Source organism: Euleptes europaea, chromosome 18, assembly GCF_029931775.1.
Source record: "Euleptes europaea isolate rEulEur1 chromosome 18, rEulEur1.hap1, whole genome shotgun sequence".
Taxonomy (NCBI): Eukaryota; Metazoa; Chordata; class Lepidosauria; order Squamata; family Sphaerodactylidae; genus Euleptes; species Euleptes europaea.
In genome coordinates this window covers 38,601,654-38,623,171 of record NC_079329.1, presented here as the reverse complement: position 1 = coordinate 38,623,171, position 21,518 = coordinate 38,601,654, and the positions used below count along the sequence as shown (strand labels likewise).

Here is a 21,518-nt window from a genome sequence, read left to right as displayed (position 1 = left end):
TTATTGTTGTTAAGGTCGTAGACCAGCATATGAATAAATCGAAGTACATTAAAATTATATAATAACTGTTAACTTTTTGGAACAGTACTTTTAATTCCAGAGCCAGTTAAAGCTTGATCTACAAGTACCTTAGTTCCCTATAGACCTCAGGAAGCAAGTTGCTTATTTCTATTATCACTCATACTCTCATTGTGTGTGGAAGTATGTTTAAGTGAATGACTTTCACCCCCTGTGGGATTTTGTCCTTTGCAGGTAAACCGCTTCAACAAAGTTGAAGATCGAGCAATTTTTATCACAGACAGGCATCTTTACAAGATGGACCCTACAAAGCACTACAAAGTCATGAAGACCATCCCGCTGTACAACGTAAGTCTGAGGTCTAGAGTTCAGTGCTATGGAGTCCTAACCTATAGATGTTCCACTTCTTCTGTTTAAAAGAGCAAGATTCCAGTAGCACCTTAAAGACTAACAGAATTTCTGGCAAGCTCATACCCTGCCAGAAATTTTGTTAATCTTTAAGGCGCTACTGGACTCTTGCTCTTTTCTACCGGTATTGACAGACTAATACAGCTACCCATTGTGATCTTTCTTCTGTTTAATGTAATGACCTCTGGTCCGAATTGGGTGTGTAGTGTATGTTGGTCGTGTAGCTCTGTGAGATTTTGACGGTAGGTTTTCATGTTGAGAGTGATGGCAGTCTGCTTCCCTCCTGCCTTTCCTAAAAGGAGTGGAGTGCGCTATTTTTTTCAAGGTTTGTGCTGGTTCAATTTCCACTTAGAGGGTGGTTGGCTGCATGTCCAGATTGCAGTGCAGTGCTGGCTCATAACCTCTTTCAGCAGGAGAGTTGGAAAGCCAATGGGCCCAGCCCGCCTTGCAATTTTTTCTGCCTTTGTGAGTCAGCCTCACCCTTAATAGGTCTCATTTTTAGAAAGCTGTTAGATGAGACATGAAAGATCTCTGATTGGATCACCGAACATCCTTATTTTTATTTGAAAGCAGCTGCAGCCCCCACCCCCCACCTTGCCCAATCAGTCTGGGGACATGGCATTGACAGTCAGCTTTATTCTTGACTCTTTAATTACCTTGCTTGTTGTTTTCCCAGTCTAAATTTTCCTCCTACCCAAAGCCAGTGTTTGCTTCTGTGGGGAAAACCCCTTAGGTACCCCACATCTAATCTGGTTGCACCTTTTCATACTATTCATCAAGGAAGATTCTCAGCTGGGTGTTCCTGGGTCTTAAGGGCAACAGAACCTCAGCTTGGATTGATCTGCTAGCAGTTGGGCTGATAAAGCTTTACCCATGTACCGTCTTGATTCCTTTTTGCTGGATTGTGGTTGCTGAATCTCTGCAACTTGCTTGTTCTCTTAAAGTCCAGCAGAGTGCTGTTGTCTCCGAAGTTATAACTCCATGCTGGGAACTCTGGGGGATTGTCAGCTTACTGGTGGTGGATGGCTGTGGAAAGAGTAGCTTCTCTAGTGGTTAGAAGTGTTCAGGTGTTGTGTTCTGCCCCCTTCCCCCTAAAATCTGCACTGTGGTTTCAGAGGTCCAAACTTTGGCTGTTTTAGGAACCCCAATAAAATAACCTAGATAGCCCCAGGCTAGCCTGATCTCATCAGATCTCAGAATCTAAGCAGGGTCAACCCTGACAAGTATTTGGATGGGACACCTCCCCAAAATACCAGGGGCGTTGCGCAGGGGCAGGCAATGGCAAACCACCTCTGAGCATCTCTTGCCTTGAAAACCCCACCAGTGGTCGCCACAAGTCAGCTGTGACTTGACGGCAAAAAATATAATAAAATAAGGCTGGCTGTCCCCAAGACTGACAGGGAATCCTTGCTCCCATTCCCCCACCTCCCCAAAATTTTTCTCACATTATGCTCAGTCTAATAATACTGTCCTGTATTCAGTGGCTGCGCAGTGGCCTACTCTTGCCATTGATCATTAGCCAGGAGGTGCTAAACATCCATTGAGCCACGGGCCAGTGGTGAGGTGGTAAATTGCTCCTTGGAAGAGAAGGGAGCCTTTACTAATTTTTTTTATTTGCAAAATTTCTGTCCTGCCTTTCTGCCCTCACAAGGACCACCACGGCAGCTAACAAATGAAACATACATATCACATTTTAAAACCATTAAAATCACCCCCCCAAACACACACACATCATTAAAACAATTGAAAGCAGAGATAATATACATACAAAGACGTAAAAACAACATTTACAACATTGGTCAGGAAGGAGCGGTCACTGAGGGAATTCCAAGCAAAACAAATTCTTCACCCACTGGTGGAAGATGCCAACAGAAGAGGACAGAAGAGTCTTGCTGGGGAGAAAGTTCCAGAGTTTTCAACTATTTTGAAAGAGATGGTACAAAGACCCATGGATTATTCCAGGAATTAGCTGGTTACCAGTCCCTCCCCTCCCTTTGGAGCAAGGTTCTCAAGTGGACAGTGGCCATCTATTCCAAGCATGGTTGAATGAAACTGATTTTGTGGATCCATTCTGACCAGTCTTCAGACTTGGGCTTGCTGTAATGAATGACCAGTGCAGGTAGAGGAGGCTGGGCAGGACTTCCCTGGATCTTTCTGTACAATCCTGTGTTATCCTTCCTGACCATCTCTTGGGTCTGGAGTGGAAGGTTCTTCAGTCTGGTGGTTCTGCCTCTGCTTGGAAGGCAGGTTCCAGCAGGTGGCGTTGGGGGACCTCGGTTCCGCCCTCTGGCAATTGTGTAGTGAGATTCTACAAGGCTCTGTTACGTCTTCTGCAATTTTTACCATCACTGTGAAATGCTGGGCTGAAATCCAGGGATTGGGAGAAAGGTGCCATTTATGTGCTCCTTTATCTTTCCTCTTAAGCTGATTCAGATGGGTAGTAGATGGTAAAGAACAAGATATGTTAGATCTCAGTTTGTTTCCCAGTGCAGTTCAGAATGCTGGCATTCAAATCCTTGCTGATATTAGCCCTGGATATCTGAAGGGCCATTTCCCCCCGGCCGGTAGGCGCAGATCTATTTAAAGCCCCCCCCCAGGGTTTCCAGAGCTATTTAAAGCCCCCCCCCAGCCCTGCCGGGACTCTGCTCAGAGGGTCTTGCCAGCCCCCCGCCAGCCCTGCCGAGAGTCCCAGCAGGGCTGGAGGGGGGTCTGGAAACCCTCTGCGCAGAGGGTCCTGCCAGCCCCCCGCCAGCCCTGCTAGGACTTGACAACCCCCCCACCCCCTTCCCCAGAGTCCCGGCGAACGAGGCGGGGGGTCTGGAAACCCCTGTGCCCAGCCAGCGCGTTGGCTGGGCACAGGGGTTTCCAGACCCCCGCCCCGTCCGCCAGGACTCTGGGGAAGGGGTGGGGGGGGTTGCCAAGCCCCTCTGCCCAGCCAGCGTTGGCTGGGCACAGGGGTTTCCAGACCCCCGCCCCTCCGCCAGGACTCTGGGGAAGGGGGTGGGGGGTTGCCAAGCCCCTCTGCCCAGCCAGCGTTGGCTGGGCACAGGGGTTTCCAGAAGGGGGTGGGGGGTTGCCAAGGATCTAGGGGTCTCCCGTCAGGGCTGGGGGGGGCTTTAAATAGATTTGTGCCTCCCGGCCGGGAGGCACACATCTATTTAAAGGGCGCGCGGCAGGTCCATCCTTCCAAGGTTGGTCAAATGAGTACCCAGCTTGCTGGGGGTAAAGGGAAGATGACTGGGGAAGGCACTGGCAAACCACCCCGTAGGAAACGGGGATGCCTAGGAAACGTTGGGATGTGACGTCACCCCATGGGTCAGGAATGACCCGGTGCTTGCACAGGGGACCTTTACCTTTACCTAATCCTTTATCTCGCCAAGCAGTAAATTACATACAGTTTAATTCATAGATATGTGTGTGTGTTTTGCTTAAGGCTGTTGAAAAAAATAATTTGGTGTAGTTCGGCTTCGGCAAAATTCGGCCCGTTTTTATTCGGGCCGTGCCGAAGTCCGAACTCCCCCGCTTCGGATCCCCGGAAATTTGGGGTGATCCGGAGTTCGGGGGGAAATTCGGCCCCCGCGCGCCTTCAGGGGGATTCCCTGAAGGCGCGCGGGGGGCCCTTTAAACAGATCTGCGCCTCCCAGCTGGGAGGCGCAGATCTGTTTAAAGGGCTCCCCACGCGCCTTCAGGGAAGCCCCCTGAAGGTGCACGGGGGGCCCTTTCAACAAGCCCCTCTGCGCTGTCTGCGCAGGCAGCGAGGGTCTTGCCAGCCCCCCGCCAGCCCTGCCGGGACTCCCGGCAGGGCTGGGGGGGGTCGGAAACCCTCTGCGCTGCCTGCGCAGACAGCGCAGAGGGGCTTGTTGAAAGGGCCCCCCGTGCACCTTCAGGGGGCTTCCCTGAAGGCGCGTGGGGAGCCCTTTAAACAGATCTGCGCCTCCCAGCTGGGAGGCGCAGATCTGTTTAAAGGGCCCCCCGCGCGCCTTCAGGGAATCCCCCTGAAGGCGCGCGGGGGCCGAATTTCCCCCCGAACTCCGGATCACCCCAAATTTCCGGGGATCCGAAGCGGGGGAGTTCGGACTTCGGCACGGCCCGAATAAAAACGGGCCGAATTTTGCCGAAGCCGAACTACACCAAATTATTTTTTTCAACAGCCCTAAGCAAAACACACACACATATCTATGAATTAAACTGTATGTAATTTACTGCTTGGCGAGATAAAGGATTAGGTAAAGGTAAAGGTCCCCTGTGCAAGCACCGGGTCATTCCTGACCCATGGGGTGACGTCACATCCCAACGTTTCCTAGGCATCCCCGTTTCCTACAGGGTGGTTTGCCAGTGCCTTCCCCAGTCATCTTCCCTTTACCCCCAGCAAGCTGGGTACTCATTTGACCAACCTTGGAAGGATGGAATGCTGAGTCAACCTTGAGCCGGCTATCTGAAACCAACTTCCGTTGGGATCGAACTCAGGTCATGAGCAGAGCTTGGGACTGCAGTACTGCAGCTTAACACTACCCCCAGAGATTTTTTCTTCTTTTTTTTCTTCCATGGGCCCTCAGTACTTTCTGCTCTGAAAACAAATCCTCATTATGACTCTAGCAGCTGGGAGAGGATTCTCCCCCATCCCGTCTTTTCAGTGTATTAATTTTGCAAAATTAAAACGATCAGCAGGCTGCCCTGCTGGGTGCCTGATTTCCTCCCCCGCCCCCTTGTTTTTATCAAAACTCCCATGAGCATCTGTTTTTCTAAAAATAAAAAACCTTCTATTTTTAACAAACAAGCTGTTGGGGTCAGCTTCCCCAAACGTGTCAGAATGAATGTGATAGCCCAATCCAGCTGGAATTCCCTCACATCTTCTGTCATGGGCCACTGAGAGGAATGGCTCCAAAATGATTAGTTGAACTGAATGCTTCTGCTGTCCCCTTCCTGCCCCAGCTATGGAAATCAGGTTGTCTTTTATCATGACTGCTTGATATGGAAGTAGAAGATTGGCATTGGGGGGGGAGAGGATCTAGCAGCTGGGGGTCTGTCTTGCTGTGCCAGCATCCTCTGGTTGCTGGTTAACTCTTAACACATAGGTATAGTGGAGAGCCAAGTTGGTTAAATCTCTACTAAGCCATGAGACTTGGTGGGTGACCTTGGGTTAGTCACACACCCAGCCTAGTTATCACAGGGTGGTTGAGGATAAAAGGGAAGGGCGCCCTGTACGCTACCTGGAGCTCTTGGGAGAATGGAGGGTACAATTGTGATGAACTTGCAGGACAAGCCATATGTTTTATGGTTGGTCCTATGGACAAGTGGATCAGCTCCATCCCTGCCCTGACCTTTTGCCTCAAGCAATGTCCATTTCAGTCAGCTTCTGCTTCATTCATTCCATCTGCTCCATACATTCCATTTATATTTGCCTTTTGAACCTCAGTAGAAACTCAATGGTCCCAGTGACCGTGGGTTCCCAGTCTCTTTCACCCTTCTACACATGCACAGTGGCTGCCATTTTATATAAATAAAATACTGGTGCCACGTTTACTTGTCGTGCCCACTTCTTTACCCTTTGTGTGGGCACACATGGTGGCATAAGAGGACTTGGCTGCAGAGACGCTGGTAAGAACTGCCAAGGGGGTTGCAAGCCATCTGGCCTTGCCTCAAGGATCTCTTAACTTAAGGTAGTGTGACCAAAAAAGTCAGAATAGGAGGGAATTTCAGCCAGTTGGTAGGCGGTGCATCTGATCCAGCACTTGGAAAATAAGGTGATTCACTGTGGGCAAGGGACAAAAAGAAGCTCTGTAAATGGCACAGGCAGGGTGGAGTGTTCCCATGCCTGCTTGCAAAGGAAAGGAAGGAAAGAGATTGTCAAGCGACAAGCAGATAATAAGCAAATGCCTTCTAGAGTTTCCAGTGGGTTTGTCCTTCTCTTTGTATTGTACTTTATTCCCCAGAGACTGCTCATGGCAATAAATGTAAGGAGACCAATATGAGGTCCCTGTCCCAGGGAAGATGCTGGAGCAGATTTTAAAGGGGTCAGTCTGCAAGGACCTGAAGGACCACGTGATGATCCAGAAAAGTCACCACGGATTTGTTCCCAACAGGTCCTGCCAGACGATCCTTGTTTCCTTCTATGATTGAGTGACAAGCTTACTAGATTGAGGGAACGCTGCTGATTTTGTTTACCTGGATTTCCGTAAAGCTTTTGACAGGGTTCCCCATGATGTTCTGATGGGTAAACTGGCGCACTGAAGACTAGACTGTAGGATAGTTAGGTGGAGAGAGAACCGGTTGGAGAACCGCACCCAAAGAGTAATTGTCACAGGCAGTCTTCAAGTAGCAGCTGGACGAATATTTGTCACGGATGCTTTAGGCTGATCCTGCATTAAGTGGGGGGTTGGACTAGAGGGCCTGTATGGCCCCTTCCAACTCTATGATTCAGTTATTCTAGAAATGCTTCTTGAATTTAACAGCTACCAGGTTTCTACCCAGGTTGCACAATGAAAACAGAAAGTACCTATTTTCAGCCCCTTAGATGCAAAGTTCAGTACTTCGCTGATGTATATATCTGTGGTGCTCTGTATGAGCGGGGACTTTCCTAAGCGTTGAAGAGAAGAGGAAGCCTCTGTTTATGCAAAGCTTGATGCTTGTGTGCCAAAACTTTAGCATTCTGGAGTGTTCCAAAATTGACATTTTTTTTCCTACCGAGCATTTCTGAGGCTGGTTATTTTGTTGTTCCCATTGGCAAATTTTAGTTTACATGCAATCTGCCCACTCTTTTCAATGTAGAGTATCTCAGCTGATGTGGGAAACTTTAATATTTGTGTATTCAGAAGAGGAGAACCTTAGTATATTGCATAGATCACAGGCTTCCCCATTCGGCCTGCTGGAGACGCTTTGTGGAAGAAAACAGTCCTCGGTTGTTGTTGCTGCTCCAGCGCTCATTTCTTTTCTTGACACGCTGCCTTCAAAAAGATGTGTTCTCTTATCTATAAAATGGATTCGCTTTCAAATGTGTGTGGGAGCTAGCCTTGCCGACGTTCATCTGCTTGCCAGCAGTGTTCACAGTCGCTGTTCCTAAAGCTGCCCTGTCAACGTAGCAACATCCCTAGGGATGGGTTGCCATGGAGATCTCAGGCAGTCATCTGATGTCTGGTCCTCCTTGCCGCTTGTTTTCTGTCTCAAGAATCCATCCTGTCATTTCAAATCTTTTTTAAAAAATCAACAGCAGTTTGAAATGTGAAGGAATTCCCCTCTGTGGGCCCCTGAGTCGTGACAATAGAAGCCCAGCAACTCAATGCCGCTAGTAATTTTTATGCTGGGCACTGTTGGCCATGTTTGGATGTAGCAGGCACTGAAGGAAAGCAGCTAAAAATCATAAGATGCATTTCTGGCTTTTAGGGCAGCAGAGTCAGGCTCAGGAAGCTTCAAACTAATAATGCTTTTTGAAAATTGGAGGAAATTAAGGTGACATTCTTTTGAAGTAGGACTCTATCCATTCCATTTATTTACTAGCTCCTTTGACCAAAGGTCTTGAGCTTAACCATAACAATAATACATAATACAACAACACATAATCAATTTACAACACCCAACGTATACTTAAGGTTAAAACACAGTAGAAACAATTACTAAACATAGCATCACTAATACCGTAACAATATATTCCGCCTGAACCAGTCTCATTGAAATCACAAAATCTGTTTCAACATTCAACTCGTAGTTTACGTGCTTGTGTAGGACTCTATCTTTGGCATAGCATTTGCTACTGCTTCACTGTCTTGTTTTGAGTTGTATTGACTTGGGAACAAGCACCACAATGAAATCTCTACTGAGAGTTTGGTTCCCTGTGGAGTTGGGCACCTGGTGAAGAAGAGGAGGCTTGATTGTCTGCAGGATCAGAGTGGCGGCCCGGTCATCGGCATGTCAGAAAAGGGCCGAGGAGACCAGGATTGAAGTCCCCGCCCAGCCGCAAAGCTCTGTGGGTGACCTTGGGCCAGCCCTGGCTCTCTCTCAGTCTGTCTTCTCACATTGTCAGTGGGAGGAGCAAATGGAGAGGGGAGGCTATTCATGCGCCCCTGAGCTCATTGGACCAAGGGCGGGACTCTTTTTTTAAAAAAGCAATCCATGCAACTGCTTCGCCACTGCAGCCGGCTCACAGGCAATCTATAATTATTTGTGCCGCTTCACAACAGCCAAACAAAGGCTAGACAGCAATGTAGTAAATTTGTATTGATAGCCAGCTACAGCCCCAAGGGCAAGGTAAATAAACCCTTGTGAGAGAAAGGAAGGAAATTTGAAGTGATACAGAATTATTTCCTTCTTTTCTGAGAGTACTGCTCTTTGGTCAAAGCTCCCAGTTTTATGTTCCTCCATGTTTGCTTTGCAGGTTGCTAAACTTGCACTGAAGTTATTCCCTAGACCTATTAATTTGTTGCTAAGTATTTTAATTAGGACTGGCCTTATTGCTTTCTAGGTCAAGTTATCATGAGCCTGGTTTGGCACCTGTTAATTTCACCAGAAGCTCTTTGGTTCTCTGACTGAGATTTTTAAGCTTTTGATTTTTCCTATTGCCTTACTAAGTCATCTGCCTTGTCTCCTGTTTATGAAATCTGACTTAAGAGAGTTACCTAAATCTGTTGAGTCTTCCAACTTGTCCTGCATTTGATTCGTAGATAGTGTCTTTAAATTCTTTTAACGGCTCAGTTTCTACTGGTGGTGGTGGAAATTGTCATCAAGTCACAGTTAACTTATGGCAACCCTGTAAGGTTTTCAAGGACAAAAGATGGACAGAGGTAGTTTGCCATTGCCTGCCTTTGTGTAGCAACCTTGACCATCCTTGGTAGTCCCACATTCAAGTAGTAACCAGGGCTGACCCTGCTTAGCTTCTGAGATCTAACAAGATTGGGCTGACCTGGACTACCCAGGGCAAGACTAGCAGCTGGGCTAAAATCCTTAAATTTTTCTGGCTAGCCCCGACCACAAATCTTCCCCAAGTAGTGCTGTATTTCACCTGGGTGATTATGCGGAGAGTCCCATTGGGCACTGGGCAGTGGAGGCTGGCAGTAGCATCTTTGAACACTCTCTTCTGTAATGTTGGGGGAGAGGCCTCCGGGGCTGAAGCTTGAGTGAGAGCCAAGAGATTGTACGGGGCATGGTTTATTCCATCCTTTTTCATAGAATCATAGAGTTGGAAGGGATCACCAGGATCATCTAGTCCAACCCCCTGCACAATGCAGGAAATTCACAACTACCTCCCCCATACACCCCCAGTGACCCCTACTCCATGCCCAGAAGATGGCCAAGATGCCCTCTCTCTCACTGTCTGCCTAAGGTCATAGAATCAGCACTGCTGACAGATGGCCATCTAGCCTCTGCTTTAAAACCTCCAGGGAAGGAGAGTTCTTCACCTCCCGAGGAAACTTTTGATTTAATTTCAACCCGTTGGTTCTGGTCCGACCTTCTGGGGCAACAGAAAACAACTCAGCACCCTCCTTTATATGACAGCCCTTCAAGTACTTGAAAATGGTTATCATATCACCGCTCAGCCTTCTCCTCTTCAGGCTAAACATACCCAGCTCCTTCAACCTTTCCTCATAGGACTTGGTCTCCAGACCCCTCACCATCTTTGTTGCCCTCCTCTGGACACGTTTCAGCTTGTCTACATCCTTCTTTAATTGCAGCACCCAAAACTGAACACATTCTTCTAGGTGAGGCCTAACCAGACCAGAATAAAGTGATACCATCACTTCACGTGATCTGGACACTATACTTCTGTTGATGCAGCCCAAGATTGCATTTGCCTTTTTAGCTCCCGCATCACACTACTGACTCATGTTCAGTGTTTGGTCTACTAAGACCCCAAGAGCTCATCAAAAATGAAGAGAAGGTCCACTGTGGGTCACTTATTGTAACAGACCATATTTTGTCCTAAGGCCACAAACTCCCTCCAGAGAGCCATCCCTATTTAGGGGTCCCATTTGATTGACAATGGCCTTGGCCCAAGCGGGGAGTCCACTCTAATAGTTTTAGGAATGCTTTCCTCGGCAGCTCAGAAGACCTTGGTTCTGACTACTTTACTTTCTACTGCTACGGTTACTTTGCAGGACTGTTCCAATTCCAGCCAGTCATGCCAGGCTTGGTCAGAATTGGGGGTGGGGGTGGCATCGACCATGGTGGTATAAAGATCAAACTTCCATGTGGGAAAATAGAGGCCGTCTATGTGAGCCTGCAGGTAAGAGTTTTAAACTCTTGATGGTAGCATTTGGTGATCAGCCTCACCTTTTGCTGCTCAGTTTTGCTCAGCCAAACAGCATGTGGTGTCTCTATCTATTTTTAATTGGATCTGGAGACTAATAACTGTCCTTTGTGCTATACTATTTCATTCTCTTCCGCACATTTCCATAATTTCTCCATTCTCATTTTAATATCCCCATTAAACTCATTTGCTTTCTTTAATTGGTTCTTAAACTTTGTTCAGTTTTATTATGTGGCTTTATTCTGTTTTATTATGAGTTTCCACACGTGTTCCAACAAATAGACATTTTTTCTTATTTCCACGCAGTATAAGAGAACTTGTGCCGCTGGCCAGTCACAGTAGTCACCCAGGAGTCTCAGTAGCCCATCCAAACCTTTATGGCCAGCAGCCCCAAGATGCCACACATCTTTCGGTATTGGTAACAACCACTGTACCTCTGTGTGTCTTTACTCAGCAGTGCTTCCCCCACAAAAAAGACCTCTCGTCTTCAAAACTCAGGCAATGCAATGGAAAGGGTGAGGCAAATTTGCTATTCCTGCTCTACTAGAAGGGTATTGGGCTAGATAGCAAATTTGCATCATGCTTTTCACTGCGTTACCCATCGAAAGGGCAGCTTCTGCCTGTGACCTGCCTAATGAACAGGGTAACAACCCACACTGACCAGCCCAATCCAAAATAGCCCACATGAGTGGTAGGCATGAGCTGGTCACCCAACCAAGGTTTAGGTGGAATGGGGGTAGAGAGAGGCCAAACAATAGAGGCAACAGGATATGGCAAATATCTTGGCTTTCCCCCCCAAAGGCCTTCATTGGCCCTGATCCAGCAAATACCATCTGCAAGCAGAATCCAGGCTCAGTAGTGAGGCTAGGCAGCTGATCAGTGACCTGTTTTTTGTTCACAAGATCCTCTGCATTGTGCTTTTCATGGCTTTCACTGGATCTTCTTCGATGTAACAAGCTTTTGTGTATTTTTTTTATACCTAAGTCTAGAAAGATGGGCCATTGCATTACAGAAATGCCTGCAAATGCTTCTAGTTTGTCTCTGTGTCTGCCTGCAAAACTTCCACTAAGTCATAGCAACTGTGTTAGCCTTAACATAAGTTCTCTCATTTTGTGCAGCTGACAGGATTGAGTGTCTCCAATGGAAAGGATCAGCTTGTCGTCTTCCACACAAAAGACAGCAAAGACCTCATCGTCTGCCTCCTCAGCACACATCCAGTCAATGAGAGCAGGATTGGGGAGCTGGTTGGAGTTCTGGCAAACCACTTCAAAAGGTGCGTTTGGTTTTTTTGAATGCTCAGAATCTAGATGTGTGCAGCCAAAAGAGATGGAGGTATGATGGTGGACCCCAAACCTTGATCATGGGACTTCATTTGGGCCTCCTCTTGTATCTTGTAAGTTATATCTAGGCAATGTACTTTGGCATCTTTAACTCTTGCCCAAATAGCTGAATTCTTAGCATCTTGTCTGAAAATATGCTGGTCTGGAAATACATTTGCAGTTCACATATTTTACCACTGGGCATCTTTCTGAAATCTCTCATATTGTCTTAGTCAAACCCATATTTTGTCTGTATAAGTAAGCACCTTTGATTTGGGAAGTAGAAACCAAATCTCTGCTTTTGAAGATCCGTAAATCTTTCCAGATGCACATATCACTTTTGAATTAGTATGTAGGTAACCAGAGTGTTTGATGGTAATTTATCTTGTGATAAAGCAATTTTCTTTATCTTATGAGAAGATAATTTATCTTGTGAAGAAGGTACCGTATATACTCACATATAAGCCGAGTCTTTCAGCCCAAAAAAAGGGCTGAAAAAGCCAGCCTCGGCTTATACGCGGGTCAATACGGTAGAGGAGGGAGGGGGGAACTTACCACCGCCACCGCCATCGCCGCCGGGCGCGCCCGGCTCCCCATGGCCAGGAGCGCCCTGGAAGGGCCTCCTGCGGCCGCGGGAAGGCCGTGCCTCCGCCGCCGCCAGGCGCGCCCAGCTCCCCCCGGCCAGGAGCGCCCTGGGGGGGCCTCCTGGGCTGTGGGGGGGCCCACCGCCACTGCCTTCGCCAGGCCTGGAGCGGCCTAGGAGTGGCCTGCGGGGCCTCCTGGGCCACGGGGGGGCCCCCCGCAGCCGCCGCCTGCCTGCGCACCTGGAAAAGGTAAGCCTGCGGGGGGGGAGGGGTTATAAGCCGACCCTCGGCTTATACGCGGGTGCCTAATTTTTCCCCATTTTGGGGGAGAAATTAGGCACCTCGGCTTATACGCGGGTCAGCTTATACACAGGTATATACAGTAATTTATCTTGTGAGAAGCAGCAATTTTCAACTGGGCCAAGTCTTTTAATTTCTAATAGTCTAAGCTGCATCTTTCATTTTTTTTCCTTCCACACCAGTTAACTTTCTTGTTGCTTTTGAAGTTCAGTCATGCCCAGGAATGTATTTGGCTGGATTAACGGTTGCTGCTAATGGGCCATCCATTTCTTGTCTACCCTTACCTTATTTTTATTTATTTACATTCTGCCTTTCTCACTGAGACTCAGGATGGGTTACAACATTTAAAGACAATGCACTAGGAACTAAGTCGTTTCCCCAGAGTGAGTGCGAATGGCATCTCAGGTGGGCGTCTTATTTTGATTCATCCTCAACGTGGTGGCGGCTAGGAACTAATACATTGTTCTGGAGACTGAAGGAGTGCCAGTGGCCCTATGTTGTCATAGAAATAAAACTGGAGTAACCATTCTTTTAGGAATGTGCTTGTTCCAAAGTGCTTTCTACTCATCACATCTCCAACAGGTATCACTGGTAATCCACCCTTTATTAAAGTATTCTGAAGGAGCCCAGGATCCTCTGTGCAGAATATTTTGCAGCATCAGTCTTAACTGTTTCATTATGGATTCACACTTGTATTGCCGGAGCCTCCTTCTGTTCTGGGAACTGGGAGTTCTTTTTAGTTTCTTAGTTCATTCTCCTTTCACTCTATTCATTCTGTGTTTTTCAAATGCCAATAAATCTTGTGTTAATTAGCAAGGTAAGCTGTTTCCCTCAACAGTTTTTAAATATACATAATGTAGCAGTTTTATCCAGATCTCACAACTCCTTAAGTTCATGGCCAAACTCAATATACTATCAGTTGTGTTTTTTTAAGGGTATAAGTTCATATCTTCACATTTAGGCTTTTAGAACATCCACTGAGATGGGTACCATTATTGACCTGTATTTCTGTTTTTAAAAAATCACTTGCCTAACTATCCAAAGAGCTCCACTATCTGTTGAATTTTAGGACGAAGTTGACAAACATATTAATTATGTGCTAGGCTTTTACAGGAAATAGTCTTTCAAAGTGTTGGCTTTAGGATACATCTTAAACACAAATTGTGAATCAGAATAGTAGCATTTGTTGCAGAAAGGCTTTTTGTTTTGTTTTTTATTTTTTTGCATGATTGGAACGATAAATCAAACCAGGCATAGGTATCTGGATGTGCTGTGTGGGGCAGAAAAGTATGGGACAAAGCATGGGACAGAAGCATAAAGAAATACAGAATGTGCTGCATCTAGAGTAGGCGGTATTGAAGGTCTCTGGGAATTTGTCACTGTCTCCTATCCACTCTCTTTGGCCTTCACCCCCTCTTAACCTTTCCCTTTTCCTTCAGTCCCCTTTCTGTTCTTTGATTTTCTCTTTTCTTACATGAATGGAGGCATGACTGGGAGTATATGTGCATATGTGCTTGAATGTATTTAAAGTTCAGTGGTGAAGGTGAAGCGGGTCGTGCCTTTGAGTGACTATACTCTTAGAATGGACCACTTTCTGAGAAGTGATATGTTATCTTATTCAGGTGGTTACCTACTAAGCAGGACTCAACAACTTTACCTACTTTTAAAAAGCAAGTCTTTTTATTGATGTACTTCTAGTAAATATGTGTAAATGCAAGTTACAAAGTCTTTACACTCCGTTACAATGTATGCAGTAACAATGTATTCAGTTACAATGTATGCAGTAAAGCAAGCAAGTCTTACATACTATTCAGATTTAAAATCCAACTTTTAAAATATAACAGTCAAATAAGTCTGATTTAGTTCAAAGTATCTAATTCACAATATCTAGAATAAAATTCAAAGCCATACATACCAATACCGTCTTTGAGACCCTCTGAGAGAGATCTGAAAATCTAGCCTTTCTGTGCCTGTATTTATACTGTTTCAAGCACCTTGAAAAGGAGTTGTCTTAAAACCTTTCCATGTATTGGAAATGTTTCTTAGAAATGTTATTGTTCAACAGCCTTTCTTTGTGCTGTTCAGTAACCTTTTTCTTATTACCTAATATGGGCTTCCTTTCCTCCAGTCTATTTTACTAAACTATAAACAATCAATTTTGAGCTTTGTGATCACTCTATATACTCAATTTTAGCATCATTCTCATCTCCAGCACAATACGCTTTCATTACATTCATTTATGAATCAATAGTATCATGTTTACATGTTTAAATCATAAAACACAATTATTGCTTATATGGCATAATGTCATCATTAGTTAGCATTAAATAGCCTTGTAGAGTGGAGGGTGGAGAACATCTCTTGTGAAATGGCTGGGGAAGGAAATCAGGAAAAGCTTAACAAGTCAGTCAGCTCTGACCCTGAAACATTTTTCAGAAACATAAGCCTCTGGTTTAATATTTCTAGGCTTTCTTCCCTTCTTAAAAAGTAACTAAAACTTCTGCTATATAGTTTGCAGTTTAGTTTGTTGTTTGTATGTGTAGTTGTAGTTTTATAGTGAATTAATTCTGCATATATACAACTCAATATCATAGTTCATATGCTGTAAGATGTCAGAGACTGTGACAAAGGAACTTTTATGGAAGCTGAAACAGTCCATGCGATATCAAAAGGGAAGGGGAGGGTGTGGTATTAAAATGTATATAATCTTTATCAAAAATTATTGGTTTATGACTTTACGTAAAAATTGAAAGGGATGTTTTGGTTTTACTTGTGGTTCTCATTTGTGCAAAACATCTAGCTCCTGAAATTGAAAGATGTTGAGATAATCTCGGGAGTCTGAGTGTGGTGCCAAAAGTAGCCTGTAGGAGTTGGGCTGAAGAAAGTTGCCTAACCTGAACACTGGACATCATGGAGGTTTGCTTCTCGAGAAGCCATCTTCAGCTTTTCCTGAGCCAGGACCCGCCCACCTTTAATGCCCCTGTGGCCGCATAAGGCCTACTCAGCTGCAGGCACATGACAGGAAGTCACATGACAGCCATGATGGCAGCAGGAGGAGGATACAAAGTCTGTGTACCTGCCTGTGCTAAAAAGGAGTCCTCATTACCGCTGAGCGACCTCGTTTTGCTGACTGCTTCTCTCCGAGTGGAGGAAGACCAGGCAGGAGGCACGACACGCTTGTTATCTCCACGTGCACACGAGCAGCCGGGCACTTCAGAAGCGCAATGAAAGAATAGCTTTGTAGCGGGTTCACAACCCACCTGAGGGTCCCAACGGAAGGGTTGGGAACTGTTGTTCTAGAGCAGTGATGGCGAACCTTTTAGAGACTGAGTGCCCAAACTGCAACCCAAAACCCACTTATTTATTGCAAAGTGCCAGCACGGCAATTTAACCTGAATACTGAGGTTTTATTGGTTCTTGTAGGTTATCCGGGCTGTGTAACCGTGGTCTTGGAATTTTCTTTCCTGACGTTTCGCCAGCAACTGTGGCAGGCATCTTCAGAGTAGTAACACTGAAGGACAGTGTTACTACTCTGAAGATGCCTGCCACAGTTGCTGGCGAAACGTCAGGAAAGAAAATTCCAAGACCACGGTTACACAGCCCGGATAACCTACAAGAACCAATGAACTCTGACCGTGAAAGCCTTCGACAATATACTGAGGTTTTAGTTTAGAAAAAACAACTCACACATTCACATCTTTTGCCTTAAAAGAAAAACACAATAACAGAGCTTTTTTTGCTGTACTCATTTTTGGGTGTTCAAGACTTGGAGTCTACAAAAAGACTGGGCAGTCACCTGCAGGAGTGATATTGCCATTGCTTTAAGAAAAATAACAATCACAGCATGGGTGGAGTCTGAGACGAGTGCTTGGGAGACTCTGCAGAAGGAACTGCGGCTGCCACTTTTGAATTTGATAAGAGGGAGAGATTGAAAGGAGAGTTGCCAGAGAGGTAAGTGCCACTGCTAGCTGAACAGGTCTACAGGGTGCAGCCCTATGGTTGAGCTGCCTGGGCTCTCATCCAGGACACTGACTTGAGGGCAACAGAAAGACGGAGCCAATGTGATGCCTGCCATAAAAAGCCAGGAAAAACTGCTTTAATAAGCTTTTTGCAAGGGTCGTCGGTTGGCGTCCCCCCCCCCCCGTTCCGGCCACACCTACCTGGCGGCCGACCCTTGGGAGGCCAGGACGTGGCAACGGGGAGTGGGGTCGAGGGACGCCGTCGACCCAAGAGGCGCGGCTCACCCTCGCGACCCCCCCTCAGGCGTGGGCGCCGTGGGAGGAGGGACACTCCCTGAAGGTCCTGGTGGAGCCGCGGAGGCCCTGGGCCGCGAGGGGGCTGCCCGCTACTGGGGGCGCTGTCCCCGCCCGGGTCACGGAGGGGCAGGGCGGCGCCAGCCCAGAACAGCTGGTTGGGGGGAGGGCGCGACGGCCAGGACGCCCTGCGCCGCCGAGAGAGCAGCCCCAGGCCAGAGCTGTGCCACTGCTGAGGGCCCCGGCGCCGCCGCCCAGCTGACCGGCGGGCGAGCACAGACGGGACAGTGGCGTGGCCCACGGCCTCAGCGGAGGGGGGTGGAGCGAGCCCCAAGGGCCCTTTATGGGCTTGGGAGGCGGAGACAGGGGAAGAGGGGGGAGGTTAAAAAGGCGGGAGAAGCGGAGGCCGAGGAGGAGAGTTCCGGCAGCAGCAACCCTAAACCCTGTGCGGTGACAGAGGGCAAGCTGGCTGCTACCGACGCAACCGCAGCGAGCCACTTACCTGCGTGTGCCCACACAGAGGGCTCCATGTGCCGGCGTCAGCACGCGTGCCATAGGTTCACCAACACGGTTCTAGAGGAAAGGGAGAGCTGTGCAGTCCTGCAGGGTGAAATGAGGCAGCAATAGTAGAAACTACTGCTCCATCTATTGATTTAAAGGCCTAGGAAACTCCTGGAAAAATGGGGGGGGGGACAGCACCGTTTTCTCTCCAGAAACTTTTTATTTTTCCAGGGGAAAAATTGGTAGCTTTGGGGGCAAGGGAGGAAAATCCTCTTGTGAAATATTTGCTCTTTTAGAACGAAAGGCTTTTCAAAGTAGGTCAAAATATTGATTTGGCTTTCCTTTGTGCCCTCAAAACGATTTCTAATAATGCCGAGAGACATCACAGCAGTAGTTGGTTTACAGTTCTTGTATTATATATTGTAAACACATCCTGGCCTTGAATTCTCTTGCCTGCTTCACATTCCTTTCTCTTCTGTGGCACGTGGAAGAAGCTGCACAACTGTTTGGAAGCGCACCCCCCCAATAAATGTTGAAGCGCAGAGAAGCTTGTTTCAGTCTGTACAAATCTTTGATTAGTCTGAAGTCCTTGCAGATTAAAAGTGAAGTTCTGTAGAAGCCAGTTCAGCTTTAGAAAAAGAAACATGAAAAAAATTATAAGGTATATTCTTTGTGTAAATGTTGCAGCCAATTTCAGCCACGTATACAGTGTTTGATACACAGTTTAAAAAGTTCAGTGGTGGGAAATTTTATTACTCCATATCTGTTGATTGTCCTTAGCATTGTGATTGGATAGTGCCTGAGGTACACACTAGTTTTTGGAGCAGGTAGCAATTCATAAGAAGGGATCTTTCTTTGTAGCATATCCAGTAGTCCCACTGTCATCTTTGGTAAGCAGATGGTGCAGGTTAGTTAGTTTGTTTATTAGGAACATTTATATTCCTCCCTTCATTTGTCAGTTACCAACAGTGTAATCCTATACAGAGTTACTCCATTGAAATGAATGGGCTTATACTGGAGTAACTTTCCTTAGGATTGCACTGTAAGGTTACTAACAAGTTCAGGAATAGTTTGATAAAACAATGCAGGTGGCCATTTTGTGCATTCCAGGGGAAGGCAGCACTTTCTTTGTGTCAAGTGATGACTCTTAACTGACCTAGATCAGTACTGGTTAGCAGTTTATCCTCCAGTCAGTACTCCCAGGGGCAAAGAGTATCTTGCTGTACAAACTTTCTCCCTCACAAGTATTCTGGCTCCATAATACAGGGGATAATCCATCCAGCAACAGCTCTCTAGAGTTTCAGGAGGAGACCGTTCACATCACCTAGTGCCTGGTTAACCCTGGGACCTTCTGTATGCCGAGCAGATGCTCTACCATTGAGCCATGGCCCCTTTGTAATGACAAACCTGCTTCATAGACTTTGCAGAGGTCCCTGGAGGGCTGTTAAGGAAAGGACCCTATTGTGGTCACACATATAACTGAATCCGACCCATATTGCCTGCTCAGACTGGCAGCGACTCTCCAAGGTCTCAGGCTGAGGTCTTTCATATCACTTGCTGCCTGATCCTTTTAACTGGAGATGCCGGGGATTGAACCTGGGGCTTTCTGCATGTTGATTCTCTGCCAACTGAGCCAGGTTCCCTCCCCATCAAGCAGTCGTGGCTTCACAGTTAGCACATATGTAATTGTTATGTTCCTGTGCGCAGAGTATGGTCTTCTGGCTGCCACCTGCTGCCTGTTCTCCCACTGAAGGTGCCCTTCCTGGCATTGACTGGCATCCGGGCCTCGTCCATCATGCCCCACATTCCATGAACAGGCTCCCTGAAGAGGTGAGCAGAGCCCCCCCCCCCCAGTTGGAGCTCTTCATGTGGCTTCTTTGTGTGCCAGGGCTTTTGATGGGGTATGAACATCAGGCATCTTTTAGGGGGCAGGGTTTTTTCATTTTATCTGGGTTTTTTCATTTTATCTGGTTCTAATTTGTAATGTTTCATAAATTATCTCTAACTCGCATTGAGCCAGGAGGAAAGGCATGGTGTAGATATTTTAATTAATGTGTTCAGGCACAGCTGAGGCATGGCACACAAAATCAAAATACCGCTTGAAATTGTGGATGCTTTCTCATAGATTTAGATCATATTTCTTTACAAGCGAAACAGGGCAAACTTCTTGCCACACCTTGATTTAAAGGTCGGTAAGACCACAAAGGGCTGGATCCTGCCCGCAGGCTGCCAGTCAGCTGTCCCTGGTCGAGATGAGTGTGGTGCCCCTTCCCTAAAGTAGGGCTAACCGCAGTCTCCCCTTTCAAAAGAGCTCCCTGAGCTTCTCCTGACCCGAATCTTCAGGCTGCGAATCTCCCCATCAAAGCAAAGCATTGAAATCAAATGTTAAAAAGTGAAATACGATATTCTCAGCTGGTCTTTGTGTCCCTTGGTATTTGTGTCTTTTAAATCCTCCCAATAAAAAGGCTTTGCTGACCCATTTCATGAAAAGAGAGGGGCGCTTTAAGACCCCACCATTAAAATGGCATTAGCTAAGCATTGTCCCGTGACAGGTGAGAAGTGTCACGTTTCATCAGGACGCCTGTGGAGGAGACAGCCATGTCAGGAGTGAGGAAACGGAGGCTCCAACGCATTCGGTTAAAATAACCTCTGCCTTAATGGGTCCCTCTTCTTATGACCTTGTAATTGTGTACTTCACAGCAGTTTGCCACACCTGAGGTCTGTCCCGTCTCTTAGGAGGGGGGAGATTAAGGGAACCGTTTTCACTGCTTCGGCCCTAGAAACACTCCTGCAGGCAGACAATGTTTTCTGTGATTTCTTTAAGGGGTAACCTTGGAATGTCAACTCCCCCTCTCCATTTTAAAAAAGGCTTATGTTGCATAGCAACTCATAACTAGAAATGCTGCTTTCCCTGCATCCTGACTCCTTTCTTTGCAACACTCCTCCCTTCAGACTCGGATATAAGGACTCAGGGATCTCCATTCCTACCTGTATCTGACGAACACACCAAATCTTGTTGGTTTCTAAAGTACTACTGGGCTCGCATCTAGCTGCTTTCTCTTCTATAGTCAGATGTAACATGTTCTTCTGAGAAGGCTCCCGACATTAATTTATGTATTCTTAATTGCTTACTGTTGCCTTCTTTGGGAGTTTAGTGTTGGCGTGCATGAGTAATACACATTTAACACACTTATTATTCATAATCCTGTCCTATTCCAAGGGCTCAAATCGGGTAACAGTGTCCCCAGATCTTTTCCTGCAGGGAGACAAGGGAGGGGAATTGCTGGAGAGGGGGAGAGGGAGAGAGAGCAAATGACATTTGATTAACAGATATGCATGTGATAGTAGGGGAAAGGGCTGGCTGGCTAGATTTCTGTGAGATCAGAGAAACATTGTGCAAATCTGGTCCCAAAAGACCTGTCTAGGCACTTGAGTCATGTCAGTCTTCGTGGCATGCTAGTGGACATGCCAAGATTTTTTTTTGGTTGAGAGCTTCTTTCTTCCCATCAGGGTTGTGCAAACCAATCCGAAAGAGATGTAGTCAGTATCTGTTCCCGCAGAGGTAGGCTGCTATTCATCCTTCAAGAGTATGTCATGAATCTGACACAAAATCATAGGGCTGTAGTTTAGTTTCTATATTGTAGCTGCATATTAAGTAAATGCCTGCATGTTGTTGTCCCCAAATGTGATACCGTATATACCCGTGTATAAGCCGACCCGCGTATAAGCCGAGATGCCTAATTTCTCCCCCAAAATGGGGAAAAATTAGGCACCCGCGTATAAGCCGAGGGTCGGCTTATAACACCTCCCCCCCCCCCGCAGACTTACCTTCTGGGCTCCTGGCGGCGGGAAGCGGCGGATCCGGCGGGGGCGGCCTTCCTGCAGCTGCAGGAGGCCC

At 46.8% G+C, this 21,518-nt stretch overlaps 1 protein-coding gene across 1 annotated transcript in view; it reads left to right on the top strand.

The window, feature by feature from the left end:
- The window catches only part of MYO1D (myosin ID), a 209,133-nt gene that overhangs the window by 118,048 nt on the left and 69,567 nt on the right, over positions 1 to 21,518 (top strand). Inside the window, exons 20-21 of the mRNA XM_056863329.1 lie at positions 253 to 366; positions 11,782 to 11,936. Of these exons, the coding sequence (XP_056719307.1) occupies positions 253 to 366; positions 11,782 to 11,936 (269 nt within the window). The remainder of the gene's footprint in view (positions 1 to 252; positions 367 to 11,781; positions 11,937 to 21,518) is intronic.